Raw genomic sequence first — 20,046 nt, forward strand, 5'->3', positions numbered from 1 at the left:
AGCAGCTGCTGTCAGGCTGTTTCTGTGGGTCCTGCCTCTCCAGTCGGCCACCAGCTCCGCAGAGCAGGCCTGGCCGTCCTGTCACGGTGCTATGCACCCAGCTTAGGATTGGTTACTCAGCAGGGGTTTAGGATGGGCAAAGCTTGTCCAGAGAACCACTGTGGGTCAAAAGGGAGGGCAGCCCGACTTAGCCTCTCCCAGCCTCCAGTGTCTCCCAGTCTCTGTTCATTGACTACTGGGCCTGAACCTCCTCAGGGCTTCTAATCTGAGGTGTAGTACCAATGCCTCTTCCTCCAAAATGCCCCCCTGGTGCCAGGTTTGGGCTGGGCTGTGGATGGTCAGCCAAGGCTGCTACTTCAGGGCCCTGAGGACAGCCTCCAACTTCATGGCCACTTCTAGGTCACCTTTCACCTTCAGCTGCCCGCTCACATAGGCCTCCAGGGACCATAGCTCCTTGCACAACAGGGCCCATAGGTCAGCCTCAGCCATCTCTACCACCATGTCAGTGATGCCATCAGGTACCCCACATCCCACCCTCCCTTGCCCTGTGGGGAGAAAGAAAATCAAGCATGAATAGGGGGATAGCTATGTGGTGGGGAAAAGGAAATTAGCATGTCCCACTAGGAGGAGCAGAGAGTAGTGGTTAAGCATTCAGGTTGTAATACCCTAGGTTCAAGTCCTATTGGCTATGTAACTGCTCAGAGCCTCAGTTTCCAAACTGGGGAAATGGGGATGATACTCCCTAAATCCTAGGCTCATGGTGAGTAGTAAGATAATGCATGAAAGTGTTCAGCACAGAGCCTGGCACATAATAGGCCTGCAGCACGTGCAGGGCTATTGATATAGGAAGCTTGGCTATCTGAGTTGTCCTGCTGACCAGGACAGGGTAGGGAGACAAAGGCCTGGATAATCATTGTCTGCAAATGGTGTCTGAGACCCTGACTGCTATGGGTTCTCTCTAAACTGTTGGCAGGAGCAGGAACAGTCTAAGGAAGGACCTGCGGCGGGGGCTCCAAGCAACCTTGGTGGAAGGAGAGGACAGGGAGGGCAGTTGCACCTGTAGTGAGGTCCAGGAAGTAAGTGCTCTGGGTACCACTAGGCAGGATGACAATGACTGGTAGCAGGCCCCAGGTTGGTGGACCAGGGCCTCAGACAGGTAGGGCTGCAGAACAGTCAGCAGCCCCTCTGCCATAGGCTGCTTCAAGCTGGGCCTAGCACCAAGATGAGGGGCAGGCAGCTCAACTTCGCTCCCAACCTCCAAGGTATCTGAGGGAGGTAGGTGAGAGCAGCCCACAGGATTGGGGAAGGAGGCAGAGAGGGGAGGTCAATTTTCTGCCAAGGTCAGGATCACTGTGGCCTCCACACCTATGCAGCAGTTCCCTCTTATATCTCCTTCAGGTCTGTGTTCAACCTCCTACTCTGCTAAGAAACCACTCTTGAGTTTTCAGCCTTAACTCCCAAACCCCATTTCTAAGCTACTCCAGCCCTGAATGTAAATCTCTTTTCTGGATGCTGTTGCTTCCTACCATGGAGGTTCCCAAAGGCCTCCACAGACACCTCGACTCTTCCCACTGCCTTAGTTCTAGTCAGCTCCAGAATTGGAGTGGCCTGAAAAGACAGGCAGGGTATGGACTGCACAAAGGTACTTGGTTAAGGGAGCAAGTAGCAAAGCTCAGCCTGTGCTGGGCACCAAGTTGAGTGCCCTCCTGAGCCCCCACCCTTTTCTGGAGGCTCCTCACCTGGCCCTGGAGGCAGGGCACCTCCTGCCATTGCAGGCATGCCCTTCCTCAGGAAGTGGAGAGCCAGCTGCTGGAGGGGACTGTGCAGGCCGGGCCCAGCCAGGCTGTCCTGAGGTGGCTGCAGCACAGACCCCACTGCCAGCTCCACATGGCCCACCTGGAGTCCCAGGCCCTGGTCACATCGTTGATCTCCAGCTGGAGCACAGTGTGGGGAGAAATGGAACTCATTCAGCATACCTTCCTAGAGCACCCTCTTTGGGCAGGCTGGTATAGCTACACATGGACAATGGTGGCACATGAGGCACCACACCGACCCTTGACAAGTTTCCACCTAGAAACACGGGCACGGGACAATTACAATGCAGCTGGGATGCTAGCAGTAAGCAACCAGGAGAGGACCAGGGAGGACATGGGGCAGTGAATTATCCAGGTGAAGGGGCATCAGGGAAAGGAGGACCCTTCCAGGCAGTGGGAACAGCATGTGCATGAGCCCAAACAGGAGAACCTGGAACATTCTGGAACTGTGAGTAGCTACAGTTCCTTTTAGTTAGACACTCAAGTGTGGGCTGGGAGACTGGAGACAGCTGAGGGGGCCTCCTATTCACCTAGATTTATTCTGAGGCCCAAGGAGCCCCAGAGAGGAGTTTAGCAGGGATTTGACAGAGCAGACTTGCTTGTTGGGAAGATTTTCGTGGCTACCATGTGGACACTGGGATAGAGGGGCTGAGAGTGGAGGCACAAAGACCAAGCAGGAAGTTGTTTCAGATTACTGGCAGAAATGGCATGGGTCTGGTATCAGGCAGACAGGCAACTGTAGAGCCAAGATATACTACGGGTGAACGCAATTCTGTTAACTATCTGAAACTACAGCAGGACAGTAGAGAAGGAGAACCACAGATGAGTGATGACAGAGAGGCAGTGAAGAGGAGTTGGAGAAGTCAGGTTTCTGGTGTGAATCATGAGTGTAGGTGTTCACCCAGAAGGGCACACAGCAGGTAATGCAGAATTGGGAGTGGGTAAGGGAGAGATGATAATTTTTTTAATACACTAAGTTCGAGGTGTGTATGGCACAGTCAACTGTCTAATAGGCAGTTGGATAAAGGGGTCCAGAGTGCAGGAGAGAGTGGGGCTGGAGCAGACTGGTGTAAATAATTAGTGTCCAGAGGTAGCAAAAGCCCCAAGTAAATGAGCTCCACCCAGAAGGTCAGAGATGAAAAGGGGCCATTGACAGAAACCTGGAAAATGAAGGGCGGTACAACAAGGGGTAACAAAGGTGACCAGGAAGGAAGGCGGAAAGCTGAGGTGTAGAGTATGGAAAGCTCAGGGAAGCAGATGATCACTCTAGATTAGGCAAAGGATGAGTGCGCAGAGTCAAAGGTTGCCACCAGGTGAAGTAGGAGGATTGAAAGTGTCCACTGTGTTAGCAAGAGGGAGTTCATGGGCATGTCTGCCATAGGAGCCTGTGGGAAGCCAAGACTAAGGACAAGAGGAAAGGAAGGAAAGGGGAGAGAGGCAGAAAGGCAAGAAGAAGAGCAGATGAGTGAATAAAGGGAGCTGGGTCCTGGGCACAGAACACTGTTGGTGCAAGGATGAGCCTCAGACAGAGAAAGTGGGTGCTTCCAAAAAGGCAGGAAAAATAGCATAGCCCTGGCCAGTGTGGCTCAGATGGTTGTAGCATTGTCCCATACACCAAAAGGTTCTATTCCCAGCCAGGGAATATACCCAGGTTGCAGGTCTGATCCCCCATTGGGATGTGCACAGGAAGTAACTGATTGATGTTTTAATGTTTCTCTCTCTCTCCCATCCTTCCTCTCTCTCTAAAAATCAATAGAAACATATCCTTGAGTAAGGATTTTTTGAAAAAAGGTACAGACATCAATGAGTTTGAAGGTGTTATGCTGGAGGAAGCTAAAAGAGTTCTTATCCCAGAGTTTTCTCTCCTGAGGCTTAGGAGGCCAGGCCTGCTGCAGAGCGTGATGGGTGAGGGTGGGAGGCTGGACCAAGGCAGTGAGAGGTAAAGTAGCTGGCCGTGAGCAGCTAAGGAAAGTCTGGCGAGTAAGAGGTAGGGAGTGTTCAATCCCTTCAAATAAAATATAGGCAAAAAGGAGAGTGAGAATAAAAATTATATGCCTGAACCAGGGCTTAGGGAAGTGTGCGGGCTTTCCTGAGATTCCATTTTAACCAGAGGCACTGACCCCACATTACCAGTGGCCAATTCAGTCTGGGCAATGGGCCTTAAATGACTTTAACATCATGGTGTGAGACTGACTCCCCTCAAACTGCCTCTCTCAGTTTTGTGCACCAAGGCCAAGTGCAACAGGTTGAGATCAATTTTCTCTTACTAAACATAACTTTATTATTATTATTTTTTAATCCTCACCTGAGGATATATATATATATTTTTTTACATTTATCTTCAGAGCCCTGGCCGGTTTGGCTCAGTGGTTAGAGCATCCGCCTGCGGTCCGGAGAGACCCGGGTTCGGTTCCCGCTAAGGGCATGTACCTCGGTTGCAGTTTGTCCCCGGCCCTGGTTGGTGGTGCGGGTGGCAGCCACTCGATGTGTCCCTTTCACATCGATGTTTCCCTCTCTCTCTCTCTCTCTCCCTCCCACTCTATCTGTGCAAAAAATGGAAAAATGTCCTCGGGTGAGGATAAAAAACAAAAACAAACAAACATTTATCTTCAGATAGAGTAGGAGGAAGAGAGAGAGAAAAACATTAATGTGAGAGAGATACATTGATTGGTTGCCACCCACATGACCCCAACCAGGGCAGGTGACGAATTGCAATTGAGGTATGTGCCCTTGGCCGGAATCCAACCCAGGACTCTTTGGTCCATGGGCCGACGCTCTTACCGCTGAGCCAAACCAGCCAGGGCCTAAACATAAATTTAAATGGAATATGATTCCATGAATAAAAATTGTTATCAAATTGTTACTTAAGCAGTATAAGACTAAGCACTGGAAATGAACTTAGGGAAAGAATAGAGAAACTCAATGAGAACTTCCACAAAGAGATAGAAACCATAAAAAAGAACCAGTCAGAAATGAAAACATTAGATGAAATCAACAGCAGATTAGATAAAGTAGAGAATGGAATCAATGATTTGGAAGACAAGGTAGTGGAAAACACCCAATTAAACAGCAAGAAGAAAAAATAATTTTAAGAAATGGGTATAGTTTAAGGAAACTCTGGGACAACATCATGCATAAAAACATTTGTATCATAGGGGTACCATAAGGAATAGAAAAAGAGCAAAAAATTTAAAACCTATTTGGAGAAATAATGATTGAAAAGTTTCCGCCCCGGCCGCTTTGGCTCAGTGGTTAGAGTCTCAACCTGTGGTCCAGAAAGACCCTGGTTCAGTTCCCTCTAAGGGCACGTATCTCGGTTGCAATTTGTCCCCAGCCCTGGTTGGGTTGTGCGGGTGGTGAGCACTCAATGTGTCCCTTTCACGTTGATGTTCCTCTCTCTCTCTCTCTCTCTCTCTCTCTCTCTCTCCCTTCCTCCCTCCCTCCCACTTTATCTGAACAAAAAAAACTGAAAAAAAGTGTCCTCAGGTGATGATAAAAAGAAAGGAAGGAAGGAAGGAAGGAAGGAAGGAAGGAAGGAAGGAAGGAAGGAAGGAAGGAAAGTTTCCTAACCTAGCAAAGGAAATAGACACACAAATTCAGGAAGTGCAGGGAGTCCCAAACAAGATGAACCCAAAGAGGCCTATACCAAGACACATCTAATTAAACTGCCAACAGGAGAAGACAAAGAGAGAATCTTAAAAGCAGCAAGAGAAAAGCTCCTACAAGGGAGCCCCCATAAGACTGTCAGCTGATTCCTTAACAGAAACTTTGCAGGCCAGAAGGTATTGGCACAAAATATTCAAAGTGGTTAAAAGCAAGTACCTACAACCAAGATTATTCTACCCAGCAAAACTATCATTTAGAATCAAAGGAGAGAGAAAGAGCTTCCAAGACAAAACTAAAGGAGTTCATTACCATCAAACCAGAAGTTATTTAAGAAGAAAAAAGAGACAAAAAATATGAAAAATAAAATGGCAATAACTATATACCTATCAGTAATTACTTTAAATGTAAAATGATTAAATGATCAAATCAAAAGACATGAGACTTCAGATCAAGATGGCGGCGTAGGTAAACGTGGTATCACGTCCTCCCACAACCACATCAAAGTTACAACGAAACTAGGGAACAACCATCATTTAAAACCGCCTGAAATCATCCTGAATGGAAGTCCTACAACTACAGAATTAAAGCAGCAGCCACATGCAGACTAATAGGAGGGGTGAGGGGCGGAGGTGCGAGGGGCGGAGGTGCGAGGGCCAGTGGCGAGACGAGTTGGCCCCACACCCACGTGTGGCAGATAAAAATCAGGAGGACACCTGGCTGGGAAGGTCCTTCCTGAGGACTGAGGGGTCCCTGTCCCACACCAGGTGCCCCGCTCAGGGTCCAAGTGCCGGGAAGAGAAGTCCCCATAACTTCTGGCTGGAAAAGCCAGCATGAACTGAGGCTCAGGGAAGCTGAAGTGGCTGGAGCCCCAGGCAGCTCCTTAAAGGGCCCGCGCACAAACTTATCGAACTCTCTCCCTCTAAGCTTGGAGGGGAGGCAGCTCGAGGGGCACCAGAGACATACAGGGAAGAACTGAGCTGTTTGGCACTGGAGCGAGGGCTGGAGAGGGGGGCTTTCTCTAGCACAAACATGCTATCAGAGGCCGTTGTTCCTTTGGTGAGCCCGTCCCTGGGGGGGCACACAGCCGCCATATCTGGGACTCCAGCAACCTGGCTCACACTGGAAACCCCGCCCTGGTGACTCCCTGAGGCCCCGCCCCACCCCACCCAACTTTCAAGCCCACCCAAGCTGTTGCCACTTGCTTAACCATAGGATTGGCCAGTCTTGGATCCTGCTTCAGGTTTTTCCTAAATTCTTTCAAACAAGCAGCATCTGGTCTCAGCTAGCCCCATACCTCTCATTAAGTAACACACAGAAACAAACACAGGGAGGCAGCCAAAGTGAGGAGACAAAGAAACAGGTCCCAAATGAAAGGACAGAACAAAACCCCAATAAAAGAACTAAGCGAAAGGGAGATAAGCAACCTAACAGATGCTGAGTTCAAAATACTGCTTATAAGGATGCTCAATGAACTTAGTGAGGGCCTCAAGAGCATAAAAAAGGACCAGTCAGAAATTATGGAAGCACAGTCAGAATTGAAGGAGGCATTAACTAAAATAAATAATAATTTACACAGCTTCAATAGTAGAGTACGTAAATCCAAGAAGCAAACCATCGATTTGGAATATAAGGAAGCAAAAAACACCCAATCAGAACAGCAAAAAGAAAAAAGAATCCAAAAAAATGAGGATAGTGTAAGGAGCCTCTGGGATGACTTCAAGTGTGCCAACATTCGCATCTTGGGGGTGCCAGAAGGAGAAGAGCGAGAACAAGAAGTCGAAAACCTGTTTGAAACAATAATGGCAGAAAACTTTCCTATCTTCGTGAAGGAAACAGACATACAAGTCCAGGAAGCACAGAGAGTCCCAAACAAGATGAACCCCAAAAGGCACACACCAAGGCACATCATCATCAAAATGCAAAAGGTTCAAGACAAAGCAGCAAGAGAAAGGCAGCTAGTTACTTACAAGGGAGTTCCCATTAGGCTGTCAGCTGATTTCTCAAAAGAAACTTTGCAGGCCAGAATCGATTGGCAAGAAATATCCAGAGTGATGAAAAGCAAGAACCTACAACCAAGATTACTCTATCCTACATAGCTGTCATTTAGAATCGATGGCCATGTAAAGACTTTCCCAGACAAGAAAAAGTTAAAGGAGTTCACCACCACCAAACCATTATTATATGAAATGATGAAGGGTCTTTTTGAAGAAAAAGATAAAATATATGAACAAACGAAATGGCAATGAATACATATCTATCAACAATGGAATCTACAAACAAAATGAACAGGTAGAACAGAAACATTCTCATAGATACAGAGAACATTTTGTTGGTTGCCAGTTGGGAAGGGAGTTGGGGGAATGCATGAAAAAGGTGAAGAGATTAAGACGTACAAATTCATTGCTAGACAAACCTCAAAGGGAAAGGGGTTGGGGGTGGGTGGGAAGAAATAAACCAAAGAACTTATATGCATAACCAATGGACACAGACAATAGTGTGGGAAAAGGCGGGAGGGGGGGCGGGAGGGGGGAGGAGGGGGTCAATGGGGGAAAAATGTGGAACATCTGTAATACATTTTACATTCAACAATAAAGATTTTTTTAAAAAATCAAAAGACAGCCCTGGCTGGTTTGGCTCAGCGGTTGGAGCATCGGCCTGCGGTACAGAGAGACCAGGGTTCAGTTCCCGCTAAGGGCACGTACCTCGGTTGCAGTTTGTCCTCAGCCCTGGTTGGTCGTGTGGGTGGCAGCCACTCGCTGTGTCCCTTCGCATCGATGTTTCTCTCTCTCTCTCTTCCTCTCTCTCCCTCCCGCTCTATCTGAACAAAAAATGGAAAAATGTCCTCGGATGAGGATAAAAAAAAAAAAGAGAAAAAATCTAAAGACATAGGTGGCTGAATGGGTAAGAAAATAAGACTCATACATATGCTGCCTACAAGAGACCCACTTCAGATAGAAAGACACACACAGACTGAAAGTAAAGGAATGAAATAAGATATTTCATGCAAATGGTAACAAAAACAAACAAAATTGGGTTAACTATATTTATATCCAACAAAATAGATTTTAAAACAAAGGCTCTAACAAGACACAAAGAAAGACATTTCATAATGATAAAGGGATCAATCCAACAAGAGGATATAATCCTTGTAAACATTCATACACCCAATGTGGGAGCACCTAAATATACAAATATTGACAGACATAAGGAGAGAGATCTATAGTCGTACAGTCATCATATGGGACTTTAATACCCCATTGACAACAATGGATAGATCATCAAGATAGAAAACCAACATGGAAACAGCAGCTTTATATGACACATTAGACCAAATGGACTTAATTTTAAGAACATTTTACCCCAAAGCAGAAGAATATACATTTTTTTCAGCTGCACATGGAACATTTTCCAAAATAGACCACATGCTGGCCCACAAAACAACTCTCAATAAATGTAATAAGATTTAAATAATATCAAGCATCTTCTCCAAACAGAATGATATGAACCTGGAACTCAATTAGAAGAACACTGAAAAATACACAAACACATGGAGGCTTCATAACATGTTACTATACAATAAATGGGCTAACAATGAGATCAAGGAAGAAATCAAAAGATATCTTGAGACAAATAAAAATGAAAACACAACAACCTCAATCTATGGGACACAGCCAATGTAGTTATAAGAGAGAAATTCATAGCAATACAGGCCTACCTCAAGAATCAAATAAAGGGGACAGGAAAAATGGCAGCGGAGTGAACGGAAGCTACACTGACTGTCTCCCAGAACCAAACTGGAATTACAACTATAACACAGACAAATTGATGGGAAAAAGCAACAGAAAAGCAGCTTGCGAGGACCGTACAACAAGGGACACTGACTCCATCCTGGTAGGCTTGCGAAGGCGCAGCGGCCTTAGCTGTGAGCAGCTCCCTTGGGTTACACTCCCAAGTGGCTCCACCGCGCAGAGCCGGGACAGAGGCTAAAACACCCACAGCCACTCACCTTGGGCTCCGGCAGAGGAAAGGCGGACTGGACTGGAACTGTGTGGGGACACTCGGGATTTGGAGGGCACTCAGAGCTTTTGCTGAGAGTAGCCACGCAGGACGGTGGGCATATTGCTCCTTCCCAGAGCTCTGAGGAGAGGCAGCAGCCCCTCCCTCGGAGATCCAACCCCACCCTGTGGGCCATTGAAGTGCTAATTGAAGCTCATTAACAACCAGCATCTGCCCCACCCTCTGGAAATCCCCTTGTGCTGAGCACCTGAGGGAGCTTTTCAATCAACTACAACCCAAAAGTCATCAAGTAACCTTGATTGCTAGCCTCCAGGCAAAAAGCTAGAGGATAACAGTACCTTTCCTGGGCTGGCAACTTTAACCAGGAAAGTAAGACTTGACAGTGGTGTTTAACGTGAGTCCTCCCTCACTCATCTAAACACAGGAGAGGGAGCCACAAACAGCAGAACACCAACACCCACAGGGAAAACTTCACAGGCTCCAAAGCCCACAGTGATAGCCAAAATGGTGAAACAGAGAAACAGAAGCCAAATGAAAGAGCAAGAGACCTCCACTGAAGATGAGATCAATGTGGAGCAATTAGACATGTTAACAGAGCTAGAATTCAGAGCCATGATCTTGAGGAAGCTCAACAGCATCAGTAAGGTCATAGAGACACTGAAAATAAGCCAATTGGCAATTAAAAACCATCAAGAAGAGATAAAAAATGACATATCAGAAATGAAAAACACATTGGAAGGTTTAAAAAGCAGAGTAGAGGAAGCTGAGGACCGGATCAGTGAATTAGAAGATAGGGTAGAAAAAATCAACCAATCAGAAAAACAAAAGGAAAAAACGATTAAAAAACAGGAAGACAGCTTAAGAGAACTATGGGACAACTGGAAACGTAATAATATTCGCATCATAGGACTCCCCGAAGAAGAAGAAAATGAGCAAGGGATAGAGAATATATTCAAAAAAATAGTGACAGAAAACTTCCCTAATTTGGTGAAGGAAGAAGGCATTCAACTTCAAGAAGCACAGAGAGTCCCAAGTAAGAAGAACCCAAACAGGCCCACACCAAGACACATAGTAATTAAAATGCCACAAATTAAAGACAAAGAGAGAATCCTAAAAGCACCAAGAGATAAGCAACAGGTTACCTACAAAGGAAACCCCATAAGGCTCTCAGCTGAAATCTCACAAGAAACACTACAGGCCAGAATGGAATGGCATGAAGTAATCAAAGTCATGAAAAACAAGAATCTGAATCCAAGACTACTCTCCCCAGCAAGGCTATCATTCAAAATAGAAGATCAAATAAAGAGCTTCCCAGACAAAAAAGGCTAAGGGAATACATTAGCACCAAACCAGCACTGCAAGAAATGTTAAAAGAACTGCTGTAATTAGCAGTAGAAATGGGAAGAAAAATAGAACCACACTAAACAAAAATGGCAATAAATAAGTACATATCAATAATCACCTTAAACGTAAACGGATTGAATGCTCCCATAAAAAGACACAGAGTAGCTGACTGGATAAGAAAGAATGACTCATCTATATGTTTTTTACAAGAGACCCACCTCACAAGAAAAGACTCACATAGGTTGAAAGTGAAGGGATGGAAAAAAATTTTCCAAGCCAATGGAAAGCAAAAAAAAGCTGGGGTAGCAATTCTCATATCTGATAAAATAGATTTCAAAATGAAGACCATAACTACAGACAAAGAAGGCCACTACATAATATTGAAAGGATCCATCCAACAGGAAGATATAACCTTGATAAACATATATGCACCCAATATAGGAGCACCAAAATATATTAAAAATATTCTGGAGGACTTCCAAGGAGAAATCGACAACAATACAATCATAGCAGGGGACTTCGACACCCAGTTGACAGCACTGGATAGATCCTCTAGGCAAAAAATTAGCAAGGAAACAGAGACTCTAAATGAAGCACTAGACCAAATGGATTTAATAGATATCTACAGAGAATTACACCCCAAAACTACAGAATACACATTCTTCTCAAGTGCACAAGGGACATTCTCAAAGATAGACCACATGATAGGACACAAACTAAATCTCTACAAGTTCAAGAAGATTGAAATCATATCAAGCATCTTCTTAGATCACAATGGCATGAAACTAGAAATCAATTGCAACAAGAACATGCAAAGACATTTGAACACATGGAGGCTAAATAGCATGTTATTAAACAATGAATGGGTCACCGAGGAGATCAAGGAAGAAATTAAAAACTTCCTGGAAACCAATGAAAATGAACACACAACACAAAATCTATGGGATGCAGCAAAAGCAGTTCTGAGAGGGAAGTTCACAGCACTACAGGCCTACCTCAAAAAACAAGAAAAATTTCTAATTAACTGTCTAACCTCACAACTAAAAGAATTAGAAAGCAGCCCTGGCCGGTTTGGCTCAGCGGTTAGAGCATCGGCCTGCGGTCCAGAGAGACCCGGGTTCGGTTCCCGCTAAGGGCGCGAACCTTGGTTGCAGTTTGTCCCCAGCCCTGGTTGGTCATGTGGGTGGCGGCCACTCAATGTGTCCCTTTCACGTCGATGTTTCTCTCTCTCCCTCTCTTCCTCTCTCTCCCTCCCACTCTATCTGAACAAAAAATAGAAAAATGTCCTCGGGTGAGGATAAAAAAAAAAAAAAGAATTAGAAAGGAAACAAAAAGAAAATCCCAAAGCAAGTAGAAGGAAGGAAATAGTAAAGATCAGAGCAGAAATAAATGACATAGAGACCAAAAAAACAATTCAAAGGATCAATGAAACAAAGAGCTGGTTTTTCGAAAAGATAAACAAGATTGATGGACCCTTAGCTAGACTCACCAAGAAACAAAGAGAGAGAACCCAAATACACAAAATCAGAAATGAAAGAGGAGAAGTAACAACCAACACCACGGAAATACAAAAGATCGTTAACAACTACTACGAACAACTATATGGCAACAAATTCGACAATCTAAGCGAAATGGACAAATTTTTAGAAGCGCACAGTCTCCCAAAACTAGACCCGGAAGAGATAGAAAACTTGAACAGACCAATAACAACTAAGGAAATTGAAGAAGTAATCAAGACTCTCCCAGCAAACAAAAGCCCAGGCCCAGATGGCTTCACGGGGGAGTTTTACCGAACATTCAAAAAAGAACTAACACCCATTCTCCTCAAACTATTTCAAAAAATTCAAGAAGAAGGAAGACTTCCAAACATATTCTATGAGGCCAGCATAATTCTAATTCCAAAACCAGAAAAAGACACTACGAAGAAAGAAAACTACAGGCCAATATCCCTGATGAACATAGACGCCAAAATCCTGAACAAAATATTAGCAAATCGGATCCAGAAATACATCAAAAAAATTATTCACCATGACCAAGTGGGATTCACTCCAGGGATGCAAGGCTGGTACAATATTCACAAATCAATAAACGTGATACACCACATAAACAAAATGAAGAATAAAAACCACATGATCATATCAATAGATGCTGAAAAAGCATTCGACAAAATCCAGCATCCATTTCTGATAAAAACGCTCAGCAATGTAGGAATAGAGGGATCATATCTAGACATAATAAAGGCCATATATGAAAGACCTACAGCCAACATAATACTCAATGGAGAGAAACTAAAAACATTTCCATTAAGAACAGGAACAAGACAGGGATGTCCACTTTTGCCACTCTTATTTAACATTGTACTGGAAGTCTTAGCCACAGCAATCAGACAGGAAGAAAAAATAAAAGGGATCCAAATTGGAAAGGAGGAAGTGAAACTGTCATTATTTGCAGATGACATGATATTATACATAGTAAACCCTAAAGACTCCATCAAAAATCTACTAGACTTAATAAATGAATTTGGCAAAGTAGCAGGATACAAAATGAACGTCAAGAAATCGACAACATTCTTGTACACCAATGATGAACTCACAGAAAGAGAAACTGAAAAAACAATGCCATTTACCATCGTGCCAAAAAAATTAAGATACCTAGGAATAAACTTAACCAAAGAAGTAAAGGACCTATTTGCAGAAAACTACACGATATTGAAAACAGAAATAGAGGAAGATATAAAAAAGTGGAAGCACATACCCTGTTCATGGATTGGAAGAATTAACATCATTAAAATATCCATACTACCCAAAGCAATCTATAGATTCAATGCAATCCCCATCAAAATACCAACGACATATTTCATAGAACTAGAACAAATACTTCAAAAGTTCATATGGAACCAAAAAAGACCTCGAATAGCCACAGCAATCTTGAAAAAGAAGAACAAAGTAGGTGGGATCACAATACCAGATATCAGGTTATACTACAAAGCGACTGTAACCAAAACAGCCTGGTACTGGCACAAGAACAGGCATATAGACCAGTGGAACAGAACTGAAAACCCCGATATGGACCCAAGGCAATATGCTCAATTAATATTTGACAAAAGTGGCAAGAGCATTCAGTGGAGTAAAGACAGCCTCTTTAATAAATGGTGTTGGGAAAATTGGACAGCTACATGCAAAAATATGAAACTAGACCATCAACTTACACCATACACAAAAATAAACTCAAAATGGATAAAAGACTTAAATGTGACCCATGAATCCATAAAAATTCTAGAAGAAAATGTAGGCAACAAAATTTAGGACATCATACGGAGCAGAATTTTCACTGATACATCACCTAAGGCAACAGAAACAAAGTAAAAAATGAACACATGGGACTACATCAAACTCAAAAGCTTCTGCACAGCAAAAGAAACAATCATCAAAATGGAAAGGCAACCCACTGTATGGGAGAACATCATTGCCAATGATGTATCAGACAAGGGGTTAATTTCCAATATATATAGAGTGCTCATACAACTCAACAAAAGGAAGACAAAGAACCCAATTAAAAAATGGGCAGAGGAGCTGAATAGACACCTCTCCAAACAGGACATACAAATGGCGAAAAGATATATGATGAAATGCTCAACATCACTAATCATCAGAGAGATGCAAATTAAAACAACAATGAGGTATCACCTCACACCTGTCAGAATGGCCGCCATCAACAAATCATCAAACAACAAGTGTTGGCGAGGGTGTGGAGAAAAGGGGACTCTAGTGCACTGCTGGTGGGAATGCAGACTGGTGCAGCCGCTGTGGAAAACAATATGGTGTTACCTCAAAAAATTAAAAATTGAACTTCCATTTGACCCAGTGATCCCGCTTCTAGGAATATACCCTAAGAAGCCTGAAACACCAATCAGAAAGAATATATGTACCCCCCATGTTCATAGCAGCACTAGTTACAACAGCTAAGATCTGGAAACAGCTCAAGTGTCCATCAGTAGACGAATGGATAAAGAAGCGGTGGTACATATACACAATGGAGTACTATGCAGCGGTAAGAAAGAAAGATCTCTTATCCTTTGAGACGACATGGAGGGACCTTAAAAGTATTATCCTAAGTGAAGGAAGCCAAGCAGAAAAAGACAAATACCACATGATCTCACTTATATATGGAATATAATGAACATAACAGTCTAGGAATACAGTAGACCCAGAAACATGGAAGTAGGGCACAGACTGACATCCCTCAGAAGAGGGGGTGGGGGGGTGGGAAGAGATAAACCACAGAACTTATATGCATGTATGCATGACCAATGGACATGGACAACTAAGCCGGGGACAGGGTGGGGTGGGGTGGGCAGGAGGGGTGCCAATGGGGTAAAAAAGGTAAAATATCTGTAACAAAAAAAATAAATTAATTAATTTAAAAAAAAAAAGAATCAAATAAAAAAAATCTAACCTTCCATCTAAAGAAACTAGACACAGTTAAACCAAGTTGATAAACCTTTAACCAGGTTCATGAAGAAAAAAAGCAAGAAGACCAAATACAATCAGAACTAAAAGATAAGTGACCACTGACCACAGAAATACAATTTTAAGAAAATATTATGAACAACTAACTATATGCCAACAAATTAGACAATCGAGAAGAAATGGGTAAATTCCTAGAAACACAATTTTCCAAGGCTGAATCAAGAAGAAGCAGAAAATGTGAATAGATCAGTAACTACTAACAAAATCGAATCAGTAATCAAAAACCCCCAACAAACAAAAGTCCTGGACTGGATGGCTTCGGAGGTGAATTTTAACTAACGTTCAAAAAAAATTAACACCTCTCTTTCTTTTCTTTTTTTTTTTTTTCTCAAATCTTTATTGTTGGATGTAAAATGTATTACAGATGTTCCACATTTTTCCCCCATTGACCCCCTCCTCCCCACTCCCGCCCCCCTCCCACCTTTTCCCACACTATTGTCTGTGTCCATTGGTTATGCATATAAGTTCTTTGGTTTATTTTTTCCCACCCACCCCCAACCCCTTTCCCTTTGAGGTTTGTCAGTCTAGCAATGAATTTGTGCTTCTTAATCCCTTCACCTTTTTCACCCATTCCCCCAACCCCCTTCCCACATGGCAACCAACAAAATGTTCTCTGTATCTATGAGAATGTTTCTGTTCTTCCTGTTCATTTTGTTTGTAGATTCCATTGTTGATAGATATGTATTCATTGCCATTTTGTTTGTTCATACATTTTATCTTTTTCTTCAAAAAGACCCTTCATCATTTCATATAATAACGGTTTGGTGGTGATGAACTCCTTTAACTTTTTCTTGTCTGGGAAAGTTTTTATATGTCCATCAATTCTAAATGACAGCTTTGCAGGATAGAGTATTCTTGGTTGTAGGTTCTTGGTTTTCATCACTCTGAATATTTCTTGCCAATCGATTCTGGCCTGCAAAGTTTCTTTTGAGAAATCAGCTGACAGCCTAATGGGTACTCCCTTGTAGGTAACTAGCTGCCTTTCTCTTGCTGCTTTTAAGATTCTCTCTTTGTCTTGAACCTTTTGCATTTTGATGATGATGTGTCTTGGTGTGTGCCTCTTGGGGTTCATCTTGTTTGGGACTCTCTGTGCTTCCTGGACTTGTATGTCTGTTTCCTTCACCAAGCTAGGAAAGTTTTCTGCCATTATTGTTTCAAACAGGTTTTTGATTTTTTCTTCTCTCTTCGCCTTCGGGCACCCCCAAGATGCGAATGTTGGCACGCTTGAATTTGTCCCCGAGGCTCCTTACACTATGCTCATTTTTGTGGATTCTTTTTTCTTTTTGCTGTTCTGATTGGGTGTTTTTTGCTTCCTTATATTCCAAATCGATGGTTTGCTCCTTGGATTTACATACTCTATTATTGAAGCTGTGTAAATTATTCTTTATTTCAGTTAATGCCTCCTTTAATTCTAACTGTGTATCCATGATTTCTAACTGGCCCTTTTTTATGCTCTTGAGGCCCTCCCTAAATTCACTGAGGTTCTCACTAAGTTCATTGAGCATCCTTATAAGCAGTATTTTAAACTCAGTATCTGTTAGGTTGCTTATCTCCCTTTCCCTTAGTTCTTTTATTGAGGTTTTGTTCTGTCCTTTCATTTGGGACCTGTTTCTTTGTATCCTCATTTTGGCTGCCTCCCTGTGTTTGTTTCAGTGTATTACTTAACGAGAGGTATGGGGCTAGCTTATACCAGATGCTGCTCATTTGAAAGAATTTAGGAAAAACCTGAAGCAGGATCCAAGACTGGCCAATCCTATGGTTAAGCAAGTGGCAACAGCTTGGGTGGGCTTGAAAGTTGTGTGGGGCGGGGTGGGGCGGGGTGGGGCGGGGTGGGGCGGGGCCTCAGGGAGTCAGCAGGGCGGGGCTACCAGTCTGAGCCAGGTTGCTGGAGTCCCAGATATGGCTTCTGTCTGCCGCCCCCGGGAAGGGCTCACCAAAGGAACAAAGGCCTCTTTCAGCACGTTTGTCCCCGAGGAAGCCCCCTCTCCAGCCCTCGCTCCAGTGCCAAACAGCTCAGTTCTTCCCTGTGTGTCTCTGGCGCCCCTCGAGCTGCCTCCGCTCCAAGCTTAGAGGGAGAGAGTCCGATAAGTCTGTGCGCGGGCCCTTTAAGGAGCTGCCTGGGGCTCCAGCCAGGTCAGCTTCCCTGAGCCTCAGTTTCTGCTGGTTTTTCCAGCCAGAAGTTATGGGGACTTCTCTTCCTGGCACTGGAACCCTGAACGGGGCACCTGGTGTGGGACGGGGACCCCTCAGTCCTCAGGAAGGACCTTCCCAGCCGCGGGAGCCTCCTGATTTTTATCCGCCACGCTTGGGTGTGGGACCAGCCCGTCTCGCCACCGCGCCGCCGCCACCCCTCGCGTCGCGCCCGTCCTACCAGTCTGGATGTAGCTGCTTTTTTATTTTTTAATTCCGTAGTTGTAGGACTTCCATTCAGCTTGATTTCAGGCGGTTTTGAATGATGGTTGTTCTGTAGTTTAGTTGTAACTTTGATGTGGTTGTGGGAGGACGCAATACCGCATTTATCTACGCCGCCATCTTGACCGGAAGTCTAACACCTCTCTTTCTCAAACTATTCCAAAAGAAGGCTCCCAAACTCATTTTATGAGGTTAGCATTACCCTGATACCAAAACCAAAGACATTATATATATAAAAAAAAAGTTCATAGACCAATACCCTGATAAAAATAGAAATAGAAAATCCTCAATAAAATATTAGCAAACCAAATTCAGCAATATATTAAAAAGGTCATACACCATGATCAAGTGGGATTTTTCCTGGGAAGCAAGGCTTGTTCAGTATCTGCAAATCAATTAATGGGATATGCCACATAAACAAGATGAAGTATAAAAATCATATTATCATATCAATAGATGCAGAAAAAGCATTTGATAACATCCATTTATGATGAAAACTCAGCAAAGTGGGAATAGAGGAAACATATCTCAATATAATAAAGTTCATATATGACAAACAGTTAACATCATACTTAATGGGAAAAGCTAAAAGTATTCTCTTTAAGATCAGGAACAAAACTGTCACCACTTTTATTCAATATAATATTGGACATCAACACAGCAATCAGACAAGAAAAAGAAATAAAAGGCATCCAAATGTGAAAAGAAGTAGTAAAACTGTCATTATCTGCAAATGACCTGATGATATAACCAAAAACCAAGTTCAGCTGCCAGCCACAACCGAAAACCAAACTCATGAGACAGGTGCAGGTGCAAAAGGAAAGATATTTTATTTATTTTTTTGTTTGTTTTTTTTAATTTTTTCCTTTATTGATTTTAGAGAGAGAGGAAGTAAGAAGGAAAGAGAGAGAGAAACATCAGTGAGAGAGATCATCGATTGGCTGCCTCCTGCATGCCCCCCACTGGGGATTTGGCCCACAACCTGGGCATGTGTCCTGATCAGGAATCAAACCGGAGACCTCTTGATGCATGGGTCGATGCTCAACCACTGAGCCACACCAGCGGGACAGAAAGAAATTTTATTCATGTGCCATGTGACCTGGGAGTCTAGTAGAATCCTGTCTCAAAGACCATCTCCCATTTCTGAAAAAGCCCAAGATTCTTATAGGGATAGAGAGAAGAGGACATTTTTTTCTATCCAATTATCTTGCTATCTTTCAGCACTAGGGCCCTACCCATTCATCTTTCTAGCTTTTGGCAGCCTAGTGTAAGAACCTCCCCCAGAGCCACCATGGCCAATGGGGGAGACTCTTGGTGCTCCCTGACTGTCTATGGTAGTGGGGTTGAGGTACCCACCATCAAGAAGCCTGATGATGCCACAGCCCTCAGCCTGCCTCCCAATGCTGGACACGGCACCTGCACATGGGGGAGAGTCAGTTGGAGTCTGTATGGAACCCCTGGATTTCCCTGCCAGTGTCCTCTACACAGCCCTGGCTCAGCCCACTACTCTGACGTGGTCAGCCAGGTCTGCGCTCTAACTGATGGCTGCCTATAATAACAATGACACTATATATTGACCCTTAAAGATTCCAAAACAACAACAACAACAACAAAACTATTAGAACTAATAAATGAATTCAGTAAAGTTGCAGGATACAAAACTGCTATTCACAAATCAGTTACATTTTAATATACCAATAACAAACTATCAGGAAGAGAAATGAAGAAAATCACATTTACAACTGCATCAGAAAAAACAAAATATTTAGGAATAAATTTAACCAAGGAGAGTAAAAGACCTGTACTTAGAATAATTAAGACATTAAAGAAAGAAATTGAAGAAGCTATAAATACATGGAAGCATATACCATGCTCATAGGCAGGAAGAATTAACATCATTAAAATGTCCCAAGTAAATTACCCAAAGTAATCTAGAGAGTCAATGCTATTCTTATCAAAATACCAAAGGCATGTTTCACAGAATTAGAACAAATAATCTTAAAATTTATCTGGAACCACAAAAGACCCCCAATTGCCAAAGCAATCCTGAGAAAGAACAAAGTTGGAGGTATCACACTACCTAATATCAAATTATAAGGCTATTGTAATGAAAACAACATGGTACAAGCATAAAAAATAGACATATAGATCAATGGAACAGAACAGAAAGCCCAGAAATAAACCCACATTTATATGGTCAATTAATCTATGACAAAGGAGGCAAGAATGTACAATGTGGTAAAGATAGTCTGTTCAATAAATGGTGTTGGGAAAACAGGACAAATGCAAAAAAAAAATGAAACTACTTTATTACACCATACACA

At 43.3% G+C, this 20,046-nt stretch overlaps 1 protein-coding gene across 1 annotated transcript in view; it reads right to left on the reverse strand.

The window, feature by feature from the left end:
- Positions 1–351: 351 nt before the first annotated feature.
- The window catches only part of STOML1 (stomatin like 1), a 31,599-nt gene continuing 11,904 nt past the window's right edge, over positions 352–20,046 (reverse strand). Inside the window, 5 exon segments of the mRNA XM_036272522.1 lie at positions 352–545; positions 1,058–1,111; positions 1,114–1,266; positions 1,740–1,904; positions 1,907–1,934. Coding sequence (XP_036128415.1) covers positions 352–545; positions 1,058–1,111; positions 1,114–1,266; positions 1,740–1,904; positions 1,907–1,934 — 594 coding nt within the window.

Source organism: Molossus molossus, unplaced genomic scaffold, assembly GCF_014108415.1.
Source record: "Molossus molossus isolate mMolMol1 unplaced genomic scaffold, mMolMol1.p scaffold_m16_p_1, whole genome shotgun sequence".
Lineage (NCBI taxonomy): Eukaryota > Metazoa > Chordata > Mammalia > Chiroptera > Molossidae > Molossus > Molossus molossus.